We start from the raw sequence: 26,044 nt of genomic DNA on the forward strand, positions 1-26,044 counted from the left end.
ACAATCCTCAATTATTACTGCCTAAGGTCTGATCAGCAAGGTTTCAATCTCTGCTCTTAAAAGGGACTTGGGTTAGAGTGACAAACAGGAACCTATCTTGGGGCATGCGGGGTCTTGCTTGAGCCAGAAATAACCTTCTTGGGGGTTGTGGTTGGAAGATAGGGAATGGAAACTCCATATTGGCAGGAAATGATAGGTGGATGGAAGGTAAGGTTCTGGTTTTTAATTCGGATATCACGCTCCGTCAAGCTAAAACCTGGAGGGTAAATCATTTTTTGGACCCTCAAACTCATGACTGGAACCAAGCCCGCCTAATCTCTGCCTCTGAACCCAAGGATGCTTCGGTTATTGCTAGCTTGGAATTACCGGAGCAAGCAGAGGAAGACTACATGTTCTGGAATTTTCACAAGTCAGGAAGATTCACAGTAAAAACGGGGTATACATTCCTTAAACGTTCTTTCGTGGGCTTGGGGGATGTTGGACAACAGGATATGTTTAAGGTTCTTTGGTCCCTCCACATTTTTCCTAAGTGGAAACTTTTTATATGGAAACTTCTCTGGAATGGAATAGCTACAAAAAGTAATTTGGGGAGAAGGGGGCTTCATATTTCTATGGATTGCAACCTTTGTGGGTCATAGGAGGAAGATTTACAACATCTGTTCAGGTTTTGCATAGCTGCTCGGGATGTTTGGAGGGGTGGAATCTTGCAGATCCACTCAGAAGCTAACGCAGACCAGTCTTTTTAGGATTGGGTTCTATATTATATCCACCTATTTCTAGGCCAGGATGGTCATAATGGTCATAGGACTACTTTTTTATTGCAACTTTGTGGGGTTTGTGGTTAGCACGGAATAACAGGATTTTTAGATCCTCAACGCCGGCTAACCTGTCAACGCCGGCGATAATATCTGAGGGATTGCGACAACAGGGTTTGTTCTCCAAAAAACTTGAGTATATTCTCAGATCTTTGCACCCGCCAGAGATGGCTGAAGATTGCCCACCTGGGTTTATGCGTGTTGTACTTCAATTCATAATAGTGGGATGATTTTGATTCCAATGGTTATTCTGGTTGATGGTTCTTGGCATAAGCATACTCATAAATCAAGGATGGGTTGGTGCCCAGAGAGTGATGATCCGGGGGAACAAGGGCAACTGCTGGGGGGAGCTAACAGTGGTTTGGCCCAATCTGCTCTACATGCGGAGATGAACTTCTGTCTACAAGGCCTACACCGGGCGGCAACAAAGTCATTGCCAGCAGTAACTATATACACGGACTCTACGTCTATGATTCTACTACTGAGAAATACACAGGTAAGTGATATTGGTCTTCATTGGACAGCAGATCGAATTCGATAGCTGAGCACATGTTTTGATTGGTGCTGCATCCATAAGGTTCAACGGGACTTGGTCCAGAAAGCTCATGAGTTAGCTACTATAGCCAACAATAGTCTTTCGTCCTTTAATATATATATATATATATATATATATATATATATGTAATTTGCTTAAACTTATGTCCAAAAAAAAAAAAAAAATCATTGTGTTATAAAGGTTTAATAGTAGCATTTTATATAATAGCATTTATCTACATATTTGTTTTACCATATATATGAGGAAAGAACTAAGTGTAGAAATAATATAAACAATGTTAAAATTTAAATAAAAAAAATATAAAAAAAACTAGCATCAATTTTAAATTTTTTTTATTACTCTCCCTGTTCTTGAAACTATTCCTATTTACAAAATTATTTTCTACTCCCAACAAAAATAGTCATATTTCCAATGTTGACTTGATGCCTGAATACTTAATATATATGACATGTGCTTTCCACTATTTTATAGTTTAAAATCACCAATTATAATATCTTTCAAGAAAAGAGGAAGTAGATAATTAAAATGTGTGGACATCGCAGTAAATGAGACACTTAAACAAATATCAACTCCCTCAATTTTAAGTGGAAAGGTATATGAGTAGTAATTTCCATATCTCAAGGAAGACTACAACCTTTAATTAAAAAATAAATAAAGGAAGACTACGAAAACCTAAAATGTCTCTATATTAGACAATAACAAATAGATGAATGAAAGAAATAGATAAATATGGAGTAGTATAATACCTGTGCAATTGCACAGTTTGATAGTTCAAATATTAAATCTCACAAGATTGAAACTAAAGTTTTTTTTTTTTTTTTTTTTTTTTTTTTTTTTTTTTTTTTTTTGTGAGAGAAGATTGAAACCAAAGTTAGCTTAATGCATTATAGTGATATTGTGTACATTATTTTATTATTCATTATAGTGATATTTTATACATTATTTTATTATTCATTTACAATATGTGTATTATGGTATAGGTATTGGGTATCATAATTTTAATTTAATGTTGAAATTGAAATTTAGAGATATAAAATGGTTTATGGTCTACTATACCAATCTTGCTAAGTTAATTTGAAATGAAATTAGCATACAAATAATTTAGATTAAAAAAAATGTCCAGTAAAAAGAACAAAATCTACGTACGAGTAAATTTTTTACCGACGTGTATTATATTGTATGGTTGAATTGTCTAGTTTCTTCTTTTATTATCAATCTTCGTCGTTAAGCTAATGTTTGATTAGGCAATGTGGCACCACATTGACCCACCCACCATTAGACACCATCCCCTAACTTTGAAAAAAAATAAAATCCAAAGAGGGAAGAAAAAGAAAAGTAAAAGCTAGCAAAGAAAAAACTATTTTTTAAAGCGTGAAAATGTGCTCCATGTTCATGTTTAGTGGACCCATTAACCCTAATTTACTCTTTAAATACCCCCCTCCATCAACACAATTCTTCCCTTTTCCCTTCCTAATCTCTCTTCCCACCACATTTCAAAAAATTTCTACCTACTTTTCTCTGATTGGTTCTCAAATATGTTGTTTTCTGAAGAACCGATTCGTTTTCGACCAACTTCCTTTGATGACCTCAATGAATTTCTTTCATTTTTCCAAGATGATCCCCGGTCTGGTTCAAATGATATAAACCAAGACGTATCACGCTGTTACTACGATGAAAATAATGGTCGTAAAATTAGGCGCATGCTATCAAACCGGCTATCAGCCAGGCGATCTAGATTGCGCAAGAAAAAATACTTGGAAAATTTGACAATCGAAGCAAACCGATTAAAATCTCTTAATTGGGAATTAAAAAATCGGTTGGGCGTGTACACTTACCATCGTCATATTGTTAAGAGAGAAAATGAACGGCTTTATTGTGAGCACATTTTGCTTAAGCAAAGACTATATGATCTTTATCATTCTTTGCTTGGTATCCAGCCAACTAATAACGGTCGTCAATAATTCAAAATTATTACTATTATATACTTTAGCGCTAAAAAGAATGTCCAAACTTTTGGCACTTTTTTTTTTAATACTTTTTTAAGAGGGAAAACTTTTTGGTTTCTTTTTCTGAGTATGTAGTATAATTTTGAGGTTACTTTTATATTTTAAAGTTAGGAGTTTTCGCCTCTAGCTTTTGTACATTAATTTACAAATACTTCCGATTTTAGGAGTTTATGTGTTGTAAATAATTGAGGTCTGTGCATTAGATGATTGGATATTTGTTATTTTATAGAGGAACGACGATTAATAAAACCATTCAATTCATACGTCAAATTCAGTTTATATTGTTTACTTTGTATTGTTGAGATTCTGAAATCTATATCAATCATTTTTACTCCTATATGTATATTGGGTTTGTTCGTATTAAGTTGTATAAAAAAATCAAATTCAAATAAGCTCAAATTAGTTCACTTATTAACTATTCCCAAAAAAAAAAAAAAAAAAAAAAAAAAAAAAAAAAAAAAAAGTTCACTTAATATTACATAACTTATCCACCTTTTATAATGAATCACAATAATTTGACTGTACACTATTTATACAACATCACTCACCAAATATTATGAGTATTATACTTCGTATTTACGTAGTAAAAGAATGCCGTTAAATTAATCTCAGAACACTATCCGAGTAATTTGACATTTATACTATTTGTACACTCCATACTTTATATTGATTGTAGAATTGTAGTAAGTGATTTGCATTTAAGGAAATAACAAGCAATAATGTGCATGCGTGAAATCGGATATTAGTAGATTTGTCTCAATACATATTTCAAAATATTGACTACTAACTTATTCGTGACTAGAAATAATATTAATGTTTGAACTTACTAATCATCAACAAGTGAAAAAAAAAAAAAAAAAAAAAAAAGAGAGAGAGATAGGAGGAGGAGGTATATTGTTCAAATACACAATATTTATGTGTAGTATATGCTACTCCTTCCAGGTTTTTATTTTTAAAAGTTTAAAGTAATTTGATCGGGACATAATTTTAATTAATTAGGTGATTGAATTTTATTAACGCATCCTTTTTGTAAATATAAACTATTTCGTCAGTCCAACAGATTTTTGATATCCTCTATTGGCCGGATAATATCCTATATTGCCTTGATGATATCCTCTATTAGGTGGATGATATTCTTTATTGGATGGATGATATCATGACTGACTGATTTCCTCTATTGGCTATATGATATCATTTATAATTGTGCCTATGATATCTTTTACTGACTAGATGATATCCTTTATTGGCTATATGATATCATAGCTTGATGAATCGTTTATTGGCTATATGATATCATTTATAATTGCGTCTATGATATCCTTTATTGGCTGGATGATATCCTCTATTGGCTATATGATGATATCTTCTAACAAACTGTAGTATCATCTACCAAAGATAAATTGTACATATCTTTTATTAAATACTGCATATCCTATAAAAACAATACATATCCTATAATAAAACTGTACGTATTCTCTATTAAATAACACATATCCTCCAACAAGTTGTACATGTCCCCTATCAAAGATTGTATATCCTATATCAAATACTGCATATCATATATGTTTGACACACAGATTGTTTGGTGTGGCTTGCCATACCTTATACCTTCTCTTTTGTAAAATTGTTCCACTTTGACCGCCATCCACTAGGTTAAAACCACATGCAATGCACGGTTGTTAAATATTTTTGATCATAATATTATAGAATATAAAGTATATAAAAGATATTCTGAAATAATTCATTTGGGTATATATGATATATGATTGTCAAACTGGAAAGAAAATACATAACATATAAATAGTTTACTTAATGATTTTGAGAAAAAAAAAAAGAGAGAGAGAGAGAGAGAGAGAGTCGAAAAAGGCGGGAAAATTTTTCACCATGTAATGACAAATGTCATGAAAGAATTTGCTTTTAGTATAGGTTAATAGATATCTAGCATTTCCTATTTCTTCTTTTAATCTTGTGTTGTAGGCTTCTATTAGCTACTCTCTCTAACTCAATCTTTTTCTTTTTCTTTTTTTAGTCAAATACGAGCCTGTTAATAACAATAGCTTTTTTGTTTTATAAAGTATTTACTCGATTTTTTTTTTGTCAAAAAAAAAAAAAAAATCTTGCGTGGATCTGATCCACAATAATATTATTGTGAACCTGAGGTTTATACGCATGTTACTAACGTTGAACGGAACATAGTGACCCTAATTTTAGTAACCTTATTTTAATATAATAACCTTTTTCAAAAATGTGTGATCTTTAATATTATTGTGAACCTGAAATATGACGTTATATTAAACATAATGACCCTAATTTTAGTACAGTAATATATATTATTTATATTGACCAGTATATAAAAAAATCTCATTAAAAGAAAAATAACCTCTTATAGCCTTTATAATGCCACAATGACTTTTATTTCAACATAATAACTTTTATTTTAATACAGTACTTTTTTATATATCAATAAAACAACCATAGTGTCTCTAATATTAGTGGCCCACAATAAATTAGTGTGAACCAGATTTATTTAAGAGTTTGGACATACCTCATTCTTTGCAATATAAGAAATTCAAGCTCTATCTGTCAGTCTACCAGAGCTACAACATTCAACATGTCCTAACTCGTTTGATTAAGGAAAAATACACTTTAATAATCCCAATTATGGGCAGTTTACTTTCAGTAATCCCAACTAAGGTTTATTTTTTAATAATCCCAACTATGGGGTCAGTTTGCCTCCAATAGTCCCAACCGGTCAACGACCTGTTATAACAGGTGATCATGACACGTGTTAATACGTGATTGGTCAAATTTTAAAAAAAAAAAATAATAAAAACCATAAAAAAAACCCCCCCAAAATCCCAGCCACCCTCTCCCCCACCCCCAAACCTCGTCGGAACCCTAACCACAACCTTCAATCTTGCCGGAAACCGGCCGGCCAACCACCGAAAATGGTCGACCGACCTCTACCACCCACCCCCAACCCCTGAAACCGCCCAGCCAGCCTTCCCCGACCCCCAAAACGACCTTAAATATTGCAATTTCTAGCAAGCCCAACCTCGAATTCGACCACCTTAAAGGTCGTCACAGGCGTGGATTGGGTCTGGAGGTTGAAGATGAGGTCGACGTTGAGAATTCAGTGGTGATGTGTGACGAACGTCGGAGAATTGGCGACGGAGAAAGTGTAAGGGCTTGATTTTCATAGGTTGGGTTTGCGGTTTTCGGAGTCGGGGAGGGCTGGCTGGGTGGTTTCAAGGGTCGGGGATGGGTGGTGGAGGATGGCCGGCGGTTTTCGGTGGGTAAGGGAGGTTGGTCGGCTGTTTCCCGGTGATATTGAGGGTTGGGGTTAGGGTTCCGACGAGATTGAGGGTTGGGGCTTGGATTTTGGTTTTTTTTTTTTTAATTTTTTTAATTTTAGACCATTCACGTGTTGACACATGGCGATTTAAAAAAAAAAAAAAAAACCCTCTTTTAACAGGTCAGCGGTCATTGGGACTACTGAAGGCAAAATGACCCTATACTTAGGATTATTAAAAAATAAACCTTATTAGTTGGGATTATTGAAAGTAAATCACCCATAATTGGAATTATTAAAGTGAATTTTTCCTTTGATTAATAGACTATTACCTATGCTCTACATTAGTGTTCCTCAGAGTTTGTAATATCAGCCTAAGTTTGGTTTGTAGGTCCTAAGTTTGGTTTGTAGGTTTATCAAATTAAATGTTACTCGTATAATGGTTTCATTGTATTGTTAAAAGTCTCTATTCCTGCTTGATAATGGTTTAGGATAGCTTAGGTTTGTAAAACGCACGTACTCGTAATAATTAACTTGGTGTCCAAAATAATATTACGAGTATATCTGTGCATCATCACACTTACAAAAAAAAAAAAAAAAAAAAAAAAAAAAAAAAAACCAACTAGTTTGATTGATTAGTGTACAAAAAGCATTAAAGAGTACTCCCATTATCAATTAATCTTAAATATTACTAAAGTAACAACCGCTGACGTTATCACTGCTTATGTGTCACTCTCTTATTTAATTTTTTTCCCGCCAGAATACAAGGATGATATCATATTGTTTTTTTTTTTTTTCCCTTTTTGAGCTACCCTATTTAACATTGTTTTGAAAATTAAATTCAAATTGAATTTTAAAATTTAAGTTTTCTACACATATTACGCTATTTTATTATTTATAAGTAGTTGTTAAAATTTTTTAATAATATAGTTTAATTAAATCTAAAAAAATATGAAAAAAATGGATTTTTGAAAATTGTGTTTTCATATGTAATTAGAAAGTAGTGCAGAGAAAGTAGTTGTTTTCTTTCAACATGTGCTAAAGAGTTTATAATTCATTTCTTATTTTAAAATCGTGCATCGCACGGGGTTAATCTAATTATGATTATAATTACTATATATATATGCCTAAAGTTGATTCAAATTTTTTACAAGTGTTGATTGCTGGATACATTTTAAATACCCAGTCATCCACAAAATCTATGGATATTCTAAAGAAGAGAGGGACTTTATGGTTCATGGTATATTCGTGTAAAAGTACTTTTCTTAAATTTTCGAATTAATAATGTAAAATACTTTATTTTACTGCTTTTTTTTAACCTAAGGCCCTGTTCTCTTCACCTTTAAAAAATAATATTAGGTAAAAATAATTTTAGTTCAGTAAAAATAAGTTCAGTTCAATAAAATTAATTTTACTTCAGTAAAAATAATTTCAGTTCAGTAAAAATAAGTTCAGTTCAATAAAATTCAGTTTTCTTAAAGAAGAATTATAATAGAAAATCGGTAAAAATAATTTCAGTTCAGCAAAAATAATTTCAGTTCAGTAAAATTTTAAGTTCAGGAAAAATAATTTAAGTTCAGCAAATATAATTTTGTTTCACTAAAAATAATTTCAGTTCAGCAAAAATAAGGTGAAGAGAACGGGGCCTAAGTTTGATTTAGACTCATGGTTTTTTTCCTTTAAAATACAAGTTGATCTCTGAGATAAACTATTTTTTTATCACATGATATTTTTGTAAATAAATCAAGAACTTTTTCATAAAAATAGACCTATAATAATGATAACTGGATAGAGTTATTGATTTACTTACTAAAATGTCATATGATAAACAATTTTTGTTTTCATACAAATTAACTTGGGCTTCCTCTTTTCTTTTAGGCTATCTTTCTCATATTCCTGAATTAATAACCGAACAATATATAGAAGTTAATGGGATTATAATGTAATTATAATAATAGACATTTCCATCATTGGATTATTATTAATGGAAAATAGAGAGTGGGTGATAGTTCAAGTGTTTAGACCCTTTCTCTCGATTCAAGGAGATTCTGAAATCAAACTTTATCACTTGCCCTTGTGGCTCTGTATACTTAAAAAAAATGAAAAAAAAAATGTAAAATGAAAGATAATAATAAACATTTCCATCATTGGATTATTTTTAAGATCTTGCTAACTAACTTCCTTGGAGCATTTATTAATAATTTAAAATAATTCTTAAATAAATATGAATTTGAGAATACATGCAAAAATCACACATCGATTGGTATAATTAATGTTTATTTTACCCTCTAATATTTCAACGCCCCTAGAACGGTTGTTAGTTTTTGCCTAACTATGATCACCCCGAAGGTAATAATTTCCCAGCTGGGCGAGAAGCTAAGGCCTTATTCTTTAGACTTCCTTGCAGACCTTATCAGTTCTGCAAATTTAAGTTCAGTTCTACAAATTTCAATTCAGTTTAGCAAATTTCAATTCAGTTCAATTCGTTTCAATTTATTATTATTATTATTATTATTATTATTATTATTATTATTATTATTATTATCATCATCATTTTTATATTAATAAATTTTATTAATATTAATATTACATTTCTTATTATTATTATTATTATTATTATTATTATTATTATTATTATTATTATTATTATTATTCTAACATTAATAATTTTTATTATCAAACGTTTCTATTGTTCAAATTGAACCATTAGCATATTATAATATGGAATATAATTTGTTAAAGTATACCATGTTAAGGAGTGAGTTACAAATTGGTGAGTACATACTACTACTATTATTATTATTGATATTATTATTATTATTCCTTATTATTATGAAATTTTTAAATTTTATTTCAGATAAGTTAATTTTAGTTCAGTTCAGTTCATCAAATTCCAGTTCAGTTAAGTTATGCAAATTTCAGTTTAGTTCTGTAAATTTCAGTTTAATTCAACATATTACAGTTCAGTCCAGTTTAATTTAACAAATTTCAGTTCAGCGAAACAAATTTTAATTCAACAAATTTCAGTTCAAGATATCTGGGCCTAAGTTTTGTCCTTGGCGGCATCAGACTCCACAAAATGATTTAATTATGGAAATTTTAGATTTTAACACCTGATAATAACCCGAAAATGGTTTTTAACACCTCCCAAAAACAAAAGAATTATTTTAACACCATAAAATTTTTCGAAAATTTGATTTTACCACCACTTAACAGATTCCGTCCATGAATCTGTTAAGTGGGGTCCACATTGCCACGTGTCGCTTGTTGGTTGGTCAAAAAAACAAAAAAAAATAAAAAAATCCTAACACTACCCAGCCACCCCAGGACCACCACCGCCTCCCTATTCTTCGACCTCACCCACCACAGCCTGCCACGCAACAACCACCACCATCACCACCCGCACCTCATCACCGGCACACCTCCTCCCCAGCCCTACCGTAATCCTACCATAATCGCAGCCATCACTGTACAACGCCGACCAACCCGATATTGCAACCCCCCTTCCCCAAAAAACGACCACAAATTCGGCCATTAATGGCCGAAATCGGCCGGTTTAGGCCACTCAGCCCCAAAATCGGCCGATTTCGGCCATAACATGTCGTTTTTGTGGCCATTTCCATGGTAGTTTTAGAATTTAGGGTTTTGGCTACAAAGGTTTACGGTGGCGGAATGGGAGGGAGATGGGCTCCGATGGTCGGGGCTAGGGAGGGGGATGGGTTCTGGTGGTTGGGGCTGGCGAGGAGGGTGGTTTTTTTGCCAGCCGGTTGAAGCTACGCAAAAGGGTGTTGATGTGGTGGTGGTGGTGGTGGTTGTTGGGTGGTTGTAGGAGTGTAGGGTTTTAAAAAGAAATTTTTATTTTCTGACCAAACAACAAGAGACATGTGGCAGTGTGGACCCCACTTAACGGATTCTTGGACGGAATCTGTTAAATGGTGGTAAAATCAATTTTCTTAAAAATGTTATGGTGTTAAAATAATTTTTTTTTTTTTTTTTTTGAGGTGTTAAAAACTAATTTCGGGTTATTATCAAGTGTTAAAATCTAAAAATTTCCTTTAATTATTTACTACAGACTTACGGAGTATACAGTATAAGATTATGAGCAAGGGTCTGCTTCTTGAGTTATTAAATTCAAAGGCAATTGCTATTTTTGATGGTCATCGCATGAGGACAAAAATATTGTTAATGAATTATACGAAGTACTTTTATGACACCAATTAGATGGTGTAAGGAGTAATTGATAAGCACAAGATGATAATTGAGTAATTAAAGAGCTCATTGGTATCATATAAAGGATTTTCAGTATGGAACTTTTTGTGTGGTAGCTGCGTAAGAGCGCAAGAGAGTAACTTGAGATTAAAGGTGGGCACGGGCCGTGCCGGCACGCGGGCGGCACGGGCCCGGCACGACTCCGGCCCGGCCCGGCACAAGCACGGCCACCGGCACGGCACGGCACGGTGGCACGCCTGTGGGCCGTGGGCCGTGCCGTGAACAAAAGTGGGCAGCTCTGGCACGGGCACGGCCCGTGGCACGGCGGGCGGCACGGCGGCCGGCACGACGGCCGGCACGCTGGCACGACCCGCCGGCACGGCACGTGGCACGGCCAGGCACGGCCCGGCACGAAGCCAGGCACGACCCGGCACGAAGCCAGGCACGGCCCGGCACGAAGCCAGGCACGGCCCGGCACGAAGCCAGGCACGGCCCGGCACGAAGCCAGGCATGGCCCGGCACGGCACGGCACGGCCCGTGCCTTTTACTAGCCGTTGGAAATATGGCCGTTTATGGCCGTTTTCCAACAGCTATAAACGGCCATATTTTCCTCCAATTTCCACCCAATTTCCCACCCAAATCCCCTATAAATACCTCATATTTTCCTCCAAAATTTTCACAATTCATCAACTCATCTCTCCTCTCTTATTCTCTAATTTTCTTACTCCCAAATTCTCAATTCTCAAATTCCTACAAATCATACAATCTTCCTCTTTTTTGTGAAAAAGAAAAAAAAAATTCCTACTCTCTTATAAATTTTACATTTTTAATATTATTAGTCTACTACCAAAAAAAAAAAAAAAATTGTTATATTTACATTCGGGAAATTAAAATTTCGGGAAATTATAAATTCGAGAAATTATAAATTTGGGAAAGCATTGAAGCGTCATTGTAAGATCTAACTCAACTTTTTTTTAATTTGTTATTGTTATTGTTATTGTTATTATTATTGTTATTATTATTATTATTATTATTATTATTATTATTATTATTATTGTATACTTGGAACTACTTAATTATATAAAAACTACTTTCTATTTTAATTGTGGGTTATTTGGATTGTTGAAATCTGTCTAAGGCGGGATTTGGGCTCTGGACAACGTCTCTCCTAACCTCTCCTACCTGGGATCTCATTGATTTAGATAATCTACTATTATTATAATTATTTTTGAAAATTTAATTTATATAAAAACTACTTACTAATTAATTCTCATTGATCTCATTGTTGTTAATTGTTACTTTGTTATTGTTAGTTGTGTTATTATTATTAATTAATCATGGCATCAAACCCGAACGTTTCCTCCTCCTCTAGAAAAGCCAAGTCAACACGTAGGGAATCACCAAACCCAAACACTTCAATGTCTATGCCCCCCCCCTAACATGCCCTTTCCCTCTTCTAACATGCCCTTTCCAAACACTTCCACCCCTTTCTTTCATCCCCAAAACATGGGAGGGCAAGAACAAATGGATGATATGGCTCCTTGGACCCAATTTCAACAAACCCAATATCAACAATATGAATTTCCTTTTCCTCCTCCTCCTCCTCCTCCTTCCCAAGGTAGCCAAACACAAGCTTCCGGGTCGAGTGAACCATCCACTCACATGCCCAACACCCAAAATCCTAACATATTAGAGTGGTGTACCGAAGAGGATTTTGCTCAAACCAAAAGAAAGAGTGAAGTTTGGGCACATTATCAATTAAGTAAAGATGGAAAAAAATGCAAGTGTCGGACTTGTGGTAAAATTTTCTCGGCCGATACCAAGGGAGGGACGGGACACCTTATTAGACATACAAAAAAATGTGGTGGACCATCTAGTGATCCAACCCAACCTAAAATTTCTCAATTCCATCCACAAGGTTTCATTTACAATTACGAGAGAGATAGGGATGAACTTGGGAGAATGATTGTACATGCAGAACAACCTTTTCTTTTCGCCGAAAATGATGCCTTCAACAACTATATTAACCGAGCACTACAACCAAAACACAAAAAAATCTCCCGAAAAACCGTTCGATCTGCTGCCATGAAGACTTATCTAGAGTACAAATTGAGATTAGTAAATGAATTAGCTAATCTTCCTAGTAGAGTTTCTTTAACCGCCGATGCATGGGATGGTGGGTACGGACTTCACTATTTATGTGTTACTTGTCATTGGTTAGATAATGAGTGGATGTTACAAAAACGCATCATTCATTTCAAAATGCTTGAATACCCTCATACCGGTCTTAACATTTCACATCATTTAATGGAAGCCATTGATGCATATAGTCTTAGGGATAAAATCATGTCTATGACTTTCGATAATGCAACTTCTATGACATATAGTGCGAATTTGGTCAAATCCCAATTGAACGATGTTATATTAGATGGAGATGCACTTCATGTTAGATGCATTTGTCATGTTCTTAACTTGTGTGTGAAGGATGGAACACAAGCAATTGGTCCATTTTATCACAAAATACGGAGTGCTATTTGCACTATTAATAGCTCTAACATGAGATATCAAGAATGGAAAGGTTTTTGCAGGCAACAACGGATTAAAACCATAAAAATAGCACCGGATTGTCCAACTAGGTGGAACTCCACCTATGAAATGTTGAGTCGGGCAATCGAGTACAAGGTTCATTTAACACTTTTTTATAATATGAAATATCCACAAAATGCTTTACTTGAAGATGATTGGGCTAATTGTGAAAAATATATGCAGTTTTTACAATTACTATATGGTATGACACATTGTTTTTCTTCTGTATATAATCCTTGTGCTCATTCTTTTCTTAGCAATGCATGTTTACTTGCACAACTTTTTGCGGAACACCGATCATAACATGTTTATCGTGGATATCTTCCATCCATGGAGGATAAATGGCGTAAATATTACACCGATATTCCTATGATTTATATTTTTGCTTCCATTTTAGATCCTAGACAAAAATATGATGGCACCTTTTTATTAATTGATATTTATTATAGTAACATGAATTTTGAAGATGATGTTGAAACTTTTAAGAATAAGGTGAGATTGAGCAAATTAAGTGTCGGTCTTGGGAAAAAAAAAAAGGCAAACGCATGGATTTTTCTTTTTTTTTTTTCACAAACTATTGTATTAATTTAGGATTCTATTACGGAGTATATTTCTTTCTATCCTTTTTGTTCTTCCTTTTTTTTTTGAAGGAAACCGTTAACCGGGCAATATTATTAAATAAGATCAATTTCCGCCAAAGAAATAAAGATTTGGGGAAAATCACTGAACCATACATAGTAAGATTCACTAGCTAGTACCAAATCTAGCCACTAAATGTGCTAAGCTATTACCTGACCTACGTACATGACAACAACTAAAAGAAGTAAACACATCTTTTAGCTTCCTAATATCTTCATAGAAAAGCATCAAAGTAGAGTATCCTTGTTAATGGTATTCATCACATTGGACGCATCACATTCCAACACAATTTGTTCTTCCTTCGTACAATTTTTTTTTTGAAATAGCTTAATTTAGTGTCATAAGGGAGCAAATTTAGCAACTTCAGAACTAAAATCCAAGGACCCGTGCTTCCAGGCATATCTTTATTATAAGGATTGGATGGCCATAAAGTGTCTTCAGTGGAGATTAATCCCACAAATTAAAAACTCTAACATATAACCCTTACTACTAGATCATGGAGCAATGCCCGGTTAATATTGCATATTAACAAAATATGTTAATATAGCGGCAATATTGCAATTTTGAGAGGTTGCTGCTATTATTTTATTGCTAATTTATTTTGCTGCTGAGTTGGCAGATAACTTCACGTTATCAACAAAAGTTAACGATTATTTTTAATTCTTGATTTGCCTGTTATTTCGAATTCACAAACTCAATTGAACCCCGTTGTAGAAACACCATCTTTTTCCTCTCGCATCCCACCATCTTCTTCGTCGCTAACGGCTCACACCCCACCATCTTCTTCGTCATCGTTCACCATTTCGGCGGCTTTGCCGCTATATTAAGCAAAAAACCCTAACAAATATGGAGAAAGAAAGGGTATGGTTAATCCCAAATGGTAGGATTTGTCTTCCTCCTCCATTGAACATGTTTGTGAGCTTCAAATTCCATTGAAACTGTCATTGTACTATTACAATTCCCATTTAAACGCCGGCATTTTGGAAGTTAACGGTCCTCTCACATGTTTACAATTTTGCCCTTACTAAAAAGGTGGAAATGACCGGTGCGCCCTCATATAAACGAGACTGGTCAATATGCCATATGAACCAGTCTTTTCTCTAGATCATGTATGTATTACATGGTCCACAATAGTATATCCAGAGAAAAAATGGAAGTTGACATGTTCTACTTTTTCATCTAATAGATAGAACAAAGACTAGACAATGTTAAAGAATCTTAATCTTAATTAAAAAATAAATAAATAAAGAGTCAGAAGACAAGGAATTTTTTTTTTTTTTTTTGGTGCTCAAGGAAAATTTTGGGAGCACAAAACTACAGAAGTCCCATTCTGATTTTATTTAAACGTTCAAAAAATAAAAAGATTTCAAGTCATCTATTCTATGCTTTTTGACGATACAAATAAAATGGCACATGCATGCATACAATCTTGTATAGATTATCAATTTAACTTTTGGAAAGCATAAAATTAGTATTTGGCCCACAATTTATTTTTGATTCATTCATTATTAGGCATAGACAAATTAAACATGCATGCAAGCTGTGTTGTTGAAGGATAAATCAATATCTTAAATGAGTTAAATCCTATCCTAATTCTGTTTTATATTCTAGAAAATTTGTTGCAATGTTTATTAGTGTCACTTTTTTTTTTTTTGGGACAATAGTAACTACCAAACTAAAAACAACAAACACACACAAAAAATCAAAAGGACCAGAACAAAATCCTACGCTCACAAGCTCGTCTGGCTAGCCAATGAGCTAGTGTAACCCAGTCCCGAGACACTTTAGATATCCTGTAAACCGAAAAACCCTCAAGAAGCCGGCGAACATCACTCAACAACCATAAGAAAGAAACATCAGCTGGTCGATCATGATGAAGAAGTGAAACCATAGTAGCGCTATCCGTGTAAATAAAAAGACTATGAAACCCCTGTGAATAGCTACCTAAAGGCCCCATAAACAAGCCTGAAACTCAGCCTGAAAAGCGGACGCAGCACGACAAGCCCTAAAACCACCTCCTAAAATCTCATCCAATTCAAACCTATGGAAAATCCATCCCATTCCCGCCGAACAATCCGCAATAGTCCACGTATGCTCCATCCAAAATCAGGCAAACTTGCATAGGGTCAGTCGAAAGACCTCGAAGACAAGCAATAGAACGAGGCACAATAGGGTTAAATCGACCCTAATGATCAGAAGAGGACTGAATAGAGAACAAACCAGCCTGATTGCCACGAAAAACCCACTCATCTGCTATGGCAAAGATGGTGGTAGGATAATAAAGCGCATGCCTGAAGATGAATTGATTTCGCGACAACCACATAGCCCATAAGAGGCATAAAAAAGAGCGTAAACCCTTCCACTGCTTAAGAAGTCTGAACTCCGTAATCAAATCCGAGAACCATAATTCAAAAGGCCGCCTAGATAAGGAAGAGCCATCCCACGATGGGAATCTGCAGGTAAAAAGGTGTCGAACAAAGGAACAATCCCGAAAAAAATGAGAAGTCAATTCAGGAGCTTCTCTACAAAAAAAAAAAACACAAATGGGATTGATCGAAACACCTCTCAAATACAGGGGAGCTAAAAGAGGCAGGGCATTATGGAGAATCTTCTAACAAAACACCTTCAGTTTTGGAAGAATAGGCATTCCCCACAACTTTTTCCACCAAGCGTCCGAAGTAGGCTGACTAACAATATTCTCCATCGAGAGACGGATGAGCAATGTGTAGGCAGACTTAGTGGATAAGCTTCCATCCCGCGTAAACTTCCAATACACAAAATCATCCATGAGCATCTGAGGGCGTTCCGCTGATAAGATACGGGACATGTGAGTTAGGACATCCAACCCACTAACACCAGACTTAAACCAAACATGACCCCCCGATTTCCAGTCATCCTCCAAAATACGCACCTTAGAACTTGTGCCAACTTTCCAAGCAACACCTTGACTACCGTCTGCATTCCTAAAGCCAATCCCTTACTTCCCCAAGATCTACAAACAGTCCTAGCTGGAGGCAAAGCCAAGAGGGAGGGATACTTTGCAGACAAAAGCTTAGAAACAAGAAGTTGGGGATGTTGTCGAAGGTGCCAATACTGGCGAGCTAACAAAGCAGAGTTGAAGTGCTCGACGCTACGAAGACCTAAGCCTCCCATACCCTTAGGAAGATGCAACAACGAGGCTGAACGAAAAGCCATTCCTTGCGATGGCTTAGAGGACCGCCACCAAAACCTAGCCAACATGCTATCAATGGTGCGACAGATTGAAGCTAGCACATTAAAAACAGACAGAATGTGATTAAAAGAAGCCAGCAAGACCGAATTAATGATAACCAACTTGGCCGCAGCGAAAAGGTGAGCTGAACCCAAGTCTGCAAGATGCTTAGAGATTTTATCAACCATAAATTGAAACTAAGGAATCTTTCGTCGTCCTAAATCTACCGGCAAACCTAGATAAGACCCAAAAGACTCCTTACTTTGTAACTTGAGGTAGCCAGCTAAATAATCACGATAATCAGGGGGAGTATTCAGGCTAAACTTAACAAACGACTTCTGCAAGTTGATCATTTGGCCTGATATATTACAAAAATCAGACAGAATGCTAAGCACACGATCACAAGCATCAGGAGAGATCTGGAAGAACAACAGTGAATTGTCCGCAAAAAACAGATGAGAAATGGACTATGCCCCTCTAGAAATTCGGATACCTTGAAAAAGAGACTGATCCTCCGCCCTAAGCATAGCAGAAAGAACCTCCATACAAAGAACGAACAAGTAGGAGGATAGAGGATCCCCTTGACGGAGGCCGCAGTGGGGATAAAAGGGCGATGAAGGGTCACCGTTAACCAATACCTAATAAGAAACCGTTGACATACACTGCGAATGATGTGAATCCAATATGGTGGAAAACCAAAGGTCTGTAACACCCTAAACAAAAAAACCCACCTGACTCTATCATAAGCCTTGTTCGTATCCAATTTCAACGCAGCATAAAAACGCTCACGGGCTTTAGAAGCATTCATGAACGAAAGAACCTCATGAGCCATCAATGCATTATCTGATAATAATCTACCTGGAACAAAGGCATTCTGAAACCCAGAAATCAAGGAAGGGAGAATTAATTAAAGGCGATTGGTAAGACATTTGGCAATGCACTTATAAAGCACGTTGCACAACCTTATAGGACGAAATTGAGACACCATTTCCGGGCATTCTATCTTGGGAAGCAATACCAGAAAAGTGCGATTCCACTCTTTAAGCATATGGCCATGGGCAAAAAAGTATTGAACCGCCGAAACAACAAAATGACCAACCTTCGACCAATGAGTCTTGAAAAATGTAGAGGAAAACCCGTCCGGACCAGGAGATTTATTATCATCAATACTAAACATTGCCTTCTGAACCTCCAGATGGGAAAAAGGAACTAATAACTGTTGTTGTTGTTCTGAAGAAAGGCTAGGGAGATTAAGATCATCTCACTAAGGAGAGTCAGGATCAGCTGAAGACGAACCACCAGAGTAAAGATCCTTGTAAAAGGAAAGAATTAAAGACCGAATCCCCGCGGGATCAGTAACCCAGATCCCTTCATTATTTTGGGTACTGTGAATCACATTTCGACGACGACGACGAGACTGCACCGAAGAGAACAATAAGCGAGAATGAGAATCTCCAATTGTATCCCATTTAGCCTTTGCTCACTGACGCCAGTAGAGAAAGGTTGCCTGAGCTTCCGCAACTTTTTCCTCTCTGGTAGTAAGGAAAAGACATCTAAAAATAGGAGAATTTAAATTCGAGGCAACTTGATCGACATCCTTAACTAAACTTTTCCAATTAATGCCCCAAGCTTTACGGTGGGAAACACACCAATTCTTCAAAAAGTCCCTGATCATTGAAAGACGACGAGATAAGGTAAACATGGGAGAAGCAGCAAAAAATTGCGCCATAGTTTCCTGAACAAACGTAAGAATGTCATGTGCCTTTAAACACCAGTTTCAACTCTATAAGGCTTAGCACCAATATTGTTTGATTCGGAATCCGATAAAATAATGGTTGCATGGTCCGAGAGGAGTATAGGTTGATGGACAACCTTGGCATGAGGATGGTTTTCGATCCAAGTTCGAGAAGCATAAGCTTTATCCAAACGCTCAAAAATAGGATTTGAATCCATTCTATTATTAGTCCAAGTAAAATGTGGACTGGTAAAAGGAATACCAACCAAATCCATCTCTAAACGCCAATTAATAAAATCTAGTCTACCAAGGATTAAATCCCCATCCCCAATTTTATCAGAAACAAATTCGACTTGATGGAAATCACCTATCAATAGTACATTAGGGAGAGAGTCAAGAACCTCAGAGATTGTATGCCAAACCGCTAATCTATCAACTACGTGCGGCGAACCATACACAAACACTAAATATTTTGTATCATTACCCAAAAGCAATTTACAGAGTACAACGTTTGAGGAAATATAAACACGCTTTAAACGAATTAGAGCAAACCAAAATACAACCAACCCTCCACTAAGTCCTATAGCATCCATACCACAACTGCCCAAAATAGGTAAGGAGGATAATTTCTGTACTACACTAGTAACAGGAAGCATAGTTTCCATAAGAAACCCGATATCTACACCAAAAGTGCAGACTAAAGAGAGCACATAAGGAATTTTAGGGGAGTCCGCTTTTCTAAATCCCCTACAATTCCATGCCATAATCTTCATGGATAATCGGGTGGCGCTTTAGGGGAGGCCACCAACCCCACAAAAGAAGAACTCTGAGAATCTAAACCTGGAGAACCCTTGCGTTTCTTGCAAGGGAGAAGACAAGGGAAGCAACCCTATTGTTGAGAAGCCCGAGAAACTAGAAGAGTAGGAGCTGATGGCTCAATTGCAGAGCTCCTTCTCTTTTCAGGACACTCGTTCTTGACCCAAGTACGGAAAATGTCACGGCCTTTTCCATTCAACGTGCTGACTGAAACTTCTTTATCGGACGCCTCTGTTTTGCAGTCCAGCACTCCAGAGATGGAGAATTAGCCGCCGGCTGTTTGAGAGGGGGTTTTGGTTATTTGAGGGGATATGATTTTTGTAAGGAGAAGGGCCCATTAACAATCTTGGAATTTTTTATCCCCTAGAACAAAGGAGATCGAGCCACTGGAGGAAAATTGCTGGTGGGTGAGCGGTGAAAGGTAAACTTATGAAGGGAATTGGGTATCAATTATCAAACCTTTTCTTCTTATTCTGTTGGTTTGCTATTGGATTGGGTTAGGGTATTTTAGCATTGGAGAAAGTAGATTGGGTTGGTGTGTGGCTAGGATCTTTAGGGGCAGGGTTAATATGGAGCTAAAAGTTTACCATTAATAAGGGACTAATAAATTCAATTTTACAATTTTTATATATAACAATGTTACTAATAAACTTATCCTCATTGACATGAAATTTACTCCTTCTACAACCATAAACATATACCAACGTTTATATTATTAATACAGTTATTAACCAATAAGGTTGTTAATTTAATTACAAACTTATTACGTAGTATGAAACTTCAAAAAGAACCCTAGACTAGGTTATCAATCTCGAGCTCCCAATGTAGCACATAAACTCCACCTGAAATTACAACCGCTTACCGAATTGGTAAACAGGGCAAACAAAAAACAAATAGGAAAAATGTACTAGCAAAAACGCTAAGTACATACACATACTAGACAGGTAAATACATATCATGGTTTTTTCATCATATATATAACAATTAAGTTTTGTTTATTCACCATAAACCCCTAAACTTTTTCAAATACACCTTATACCCCCAATTTTTCTCAGAAATATACCAGATACCCTTAGTGACTAATAAATGTAAGCTTTATCAGTCTTTAGGGTTAATTATGCTCTGAAATGTAATACCCCATATTTTTGAAACGTATTTTCTAATTAATTAGTATTTTCTTAAAAGGGTATTTTAGTAATTTATTTTACTATTTGAATTTTGGAGCTAAAATGATATTTAAATTTTGGCGCCAACAACTTTTTTCAAAACTCAATTGTTATTTTGGATTTTGGGTAAGAATTATTTTCCATTTATTATTTAATAGAAATCGGATTTTATATATATATATATATATATATATATATATATATATATATATATATATATATATATATATATATATATATATATATATATATATATACATACACACACACACAAACACACACACACACACACACACACACACACACACACACATATATATATATATATATATTTGGGATATCTTAATTGAACAAAATTATATTTTAATTATTTAATTAAGAGGTTCGAATTTCCTAAATAATAAGCTATGATTTTTGGATTTTCTAAGTGTAGAAAATATGATTTTCTTAGTGAATTTATTTAGTGAATAATTGGTATTTTCTTAATTAATTATTTTATACAAAATATATTATTTACACAATCATTTTTATTCCTTAAAAACTAGCAAAATAATTGCCTAAATATTTAAAGGGAGGTCCGAAAATATGAGCTTAGGAAAGCTCAAATTTTTGGCCACCATATTGTATTTTGAGCAAAATTATTTTTGTAATTTTTGTATATTAGTTATCTTCCTCAATTCTATTATTTTCCTCAATTCTTATTTTCTATCTCCTAAATATTTGATCATCTTATTTCCCTGCCTTAAAACATTCTTGATTATTCCCCAAACAAAGCCATTTGCCATATTATTTTTCATGACAACACACTTTTCATAATTAATTATTTCTTAGTCACCATAATATTAAACCTTCCTTAATTTTTAAACTCTCTTCTCCAAGTAATTTCCTTAAACCAATTTATCATAATTCTTCCTATATTCTCCTACCATAATTATTGCATGAGCTAGCCTATAAATACCCCCTCATACCTCTCATATTCTTCACACCAAAACCCAATTCTCTTATTCTCTCTTACTCTTCTTTTCCCTCAACGTTTTCCTACTTTTCTTCTCCTCTTTTCTAAAGAAAATCATCCCGTATATCTTTTGATCCAATTTATCAGGAACTTCTGGTCAGTTTTGGGGTTTTTCTATTTCACATAAAATTATTCCTCTCAAAAAATCCTTGAGGTTAGGCTCAATAATCATCCAATTTGGAGTTATATTGAAGGAGTTATGGCGTCTGCAAGTTCTGCCTATTCTTTCCAATGCAAATTCAATTATCTTTAATTCTATTTCTTTATATTATTCATGTTTAGTTTTCTAAAATATAAGTACTTGTTTCAATGCTATAATTTATATTAAAATATTATTTTAAAAGAGTTTTATAGTCTATGCACATTAGATTTGGGTTTATGTCTAAAGATGTTGTGATAACCTTATGGTTATGTTAACTGCAAGATGTATTCATGATTGAATTTTAAAAGTGCAAAGTGTTGATTGATATTCGGAATCAAGGTACGTTTAGGTGGCTAGATACCTTCAAAAGTGATTGGTTTGAATATCATGTTTTATAAGAAGTATGATTTTATTGTTGATTGAATTAAATAAATTTGAAGTATGATTTATGAAATAAAGTATGTTCAGAAGAATTGATTTTAATATTTGTTTTAATAAATGTATTTTTGAAGGACTGATTTTAAGTAAATTTTGATTTTTAACACCACAAAAAAAACACAAAAATGATTTTTAACACTACAAAAAAAAAAAAAAAAAAAAAAAAACTTTTATTTTAACACCACCAAAAACCTCAATATTTTTTTTTTACCACCACTTAACGGATTTTAGGATGGAATCCGTTAAGTGGGGCCATAATGCCACGTGTCTCATATAGTTGGCTAAAAAAAATCATAATTAAAAAAAAAAAAAAAAACAAAAGCCTAGCCACCCCACCACCACAAGCAGCCTTTCCACCATCCAACCAGCGCGGCCCCTACTCCCGGCCCCATCTCCGACGAATCCCTTCTCTAGGCCGACCACCGAAAACCTTCCCCCGATCCTTTCCCGCAACCCTAACCTGACCGACACCCCTATAACCCACCCTAAACCCGACCTTCAATTCCCTAAAATAGGCCACGAAAACAACCACTAATGGCCGAAATCGGCCACTTTAGGGTCGAAATCGACCACTCAGCCCCAAAACCGGCCGATTTCGACCGTTAGTGGCAGATTTCATAGACGTTTTGGGTTAGTTCGGTCGTTTTGGGGATACAAAGGGTATCGGCTGGCTGCGGGAGGTAATTTCCGGTACGCCGAAGGTAAGGTTAGGGGCGGGGGCTGCGCAGATGGCGTGGGGAAGAGGGTGCCTGTGGTTGTGAGTGCTGATGGTGGTGGGGTGTCGGTGGTGGACCTGGTGGTGGTAGGGTGGCTTTATTAGTTTTAGGGTTTGTTCTTTTTTTAAAAAAAAAAAACTTTTTTTAGCCAACACAATTGTGACAAGTGTACTTTATGGGACCTACCTAGCGGATTTCATCCAAAGATGTGTTAATTGGTGGTGATTTCCAATTTTGTGATTTTTGTATGGTGTTAAAATAAAAACTTTTTTTTTGTAGTGTTAAAAACCATTTTTGTGTTTTTTTGTGGTGTTAAAAATCAAAATTTCCTGATTTTAATATCATGTTTTGAATAGTTTGAATTTATTTATTATGTTTAAAGGAATTTGGTTGTTAAAAATATGTTGGATAGATTTAAAGAGTTTTTAAAAAGGTTTTGAAAGCTTGTTGAATTAAATACAACGAGTTTTTGAGTTGTACTATTATAAAGTTTGATTTATTCAAAAGAGGAATTTAAAGAGGATTTATTGAATTATTATTAAAGCTTTACAAGCATGTTAATAGTAATCCCACTATGCAGATTTGGTTGATAATACTATGGACTTTGCATTACCTAGTCTTTCCTCAAGAATAGTCTTGTAATAGAAGGAGACTAGCTTGGGGGGTATGCACACTTGGGCGAGGAATTGGTTTTAAAAAGAGGAATTGGTTTTATAAATCATTTTTATTGAATTATTAGATTGTTTTGAGAATATTGAGAATTGGTTTGAATTATGAGTTTTGGAATTATTGGAATTGGTTTTAAAAGCATGTTTGCAAATAAATTGAGTTTACATTATCTTGCACTTATCGTACTTAGCATATTTTGCTAATTTGTATTTCCTATTTGTTTTGGTTTGCCCTGTTTACCTTAATGGTATGCAGTGTTGTCTATTTCCAAGTGGAGTCATGAATGAGCATATGGGAGTCCCGGGATTTGTTTCACCTAGTTTAAGAATGTTGGTTTTGTCTTTATTTTGAGTACTCATAACAATGTTACTATTTTTATAAGCATTAATAAAAGAAAGCTGATTTCCGCTGCAAGTTTTATTATTGAGTTAAGTATTTTTGAGTAGCCTTGCGTAATCACACAGCGGTAATACTCCTAAATCTATCTCTACGGTATAATTATACGTATTATACTAGTTTTTTTCGTAAAGGGCGATTTGTGGATGCTACATGAAGCCACCCCATATCCCTTCCCCCACCCTCGAAACCAACTACCCTCCCTTCCCATACCCTCGGAACCACCTTAGATCTCCTTTCCCCTCTCCCAAAACTAATCATACGAACATGATTCTGGATATCTTGGGTGGCTTCAGGGGTTGGGGAAGGGAGGGTGGTGGTTTCGGTGGTAGGGGAAGGGATATGGTGGGTTTCGTGGCATAATTAATTAACCAAACTGCACTTATTTTGTAGTCATTAAAGGTATACGATGCATTAATTTTGTAAAAACTCATGGTCATTAAGGGTATATAGTCATTTTTGTAAAAATACATGGGGTATATGATGTATTTTTTAAAAGGTCTAGAGGTATATGGTGAATAAACTGAAACTCAGGGGTGTATGGTTTAAAAACTATACATTTTATTTAATTAAACATGCTTTGAAAACAACTAACTTGAATAAACCATGTTTATACAAACCTTTCATATATATATATATATATATATATATATATATATATATATATATATATATATATATATATATATATATATATATATGTCAAAATTGGTAACTCTTTTCGAGAATAGATTTCAATATAAATGAAAGTCAACTTTCCTTTAATCCAATTCTTTTACTAAGGCCCCGTTCACTTCACCTTATTTTTGCTGAAGTGAAATTATTTTTATTGAACTGAAATTATTATTGCTAAACTGAAATTAATTTTACTGAATTGAAATTACTTTTGCTGAATTGAAATTAATTTTACTGAACTGAAATTATTTTTGTTGAACTGAAATTATTTTTTTACTGATTTTTAATTATATTTCTTCTTTATAGTTACTGAATTTTACTGAACTGGACTTATTTTTACTGAACTTAAATTATTTTTACTGAACTGAACTTATTTTTACTTAATATTATTTTTTTAAGGTGAAGTGAGCAGGCCTAAGTGTGCACATCCTCAAGCTAGTATCTTTATGAAGAAAGAGAATTCTTGAGAAAAGACTAGATTATACTAGTTTCGAATAGAGGGAACTATATTCAACCCGTACTGTAGACACCCAAATGTGTCTCCCCAAAACCAAACCCAGTGATGAATACCTTTTGCGTCGAATGATAATCGAACGAGGTGAAAGTGTGAAAGGTCACGTGTTGCGGTTAGTTTTTATTTAAAATTCTTTCTTTCTGTTTTCGAAAAACAACTCTATTTTATGAAAACAGCCAATCCAGTTTAGTTTGGTCCACGACAAGGATCCAATAATAGTGTAGTTGGATGGGGCTTGCAAAGAGCTTTCCAACGATATATTATAAGCCCAATTACGATGAAGAATGAGGAAGTTATGGCCAAAATACTAAACTGGGCCCGGTTTGATCTTTACATGCGGCCCAATGATCTAGGGGAGGGCCCAATGTTAATTATTATTCCTAAAGTTATTAGAATTAATTATAGTCTTCTAGAATTCTCTAGAGGGTTCTCTTTAATCCTAATAGAA

At 34.8% G+C, this 26,044-nt stretch overlaps 1 protein-coding gene across 1 annotated transcript; it reads right to left on the reverse strand.

Moving 5' to 3' along the window:
- Nucleotides 1-19,078: 19,078 nt before the first annotated feature.
- On the reverse strand, nucleotides 19,079-19,822 carry LOC145592096 (uncharacterized). The gene has a single exon (XM_081648563.1). It carries the CDS (start codon nucleotides 19,820-19,822, stop codon nucleotides 19,079-19,081), a length of 744 nt encoding a protein of 247 aa, XP_081504689.1.
- Between the last annotated feature and the right edge of the window lie 6,222 nt (nucleotides 19,823-26,044).

This window comes from Chenopodium album, chromosome 18 (genome assembly GCF_948465745.1).
Source record: "Chenopodium album chromosome 18, dcCheAlbu1.1, whole genome shotgun sequence".
NCBI lineage: Eukaryota > Viridiplantae > Streptophyta > Magnoliopsida > Caryophyllales > Amaranthaceae > Chenopodium > Chenopodium album.

Coding starts and splice junctions, on each gene's coding strand:
- LOC145592096 (XM_081648563.1), bottom strand. CDS start 19,822: ATGAAGATTATGGCATGGAATTGTAGGGGATTTAGAAAAGCGGACTCC.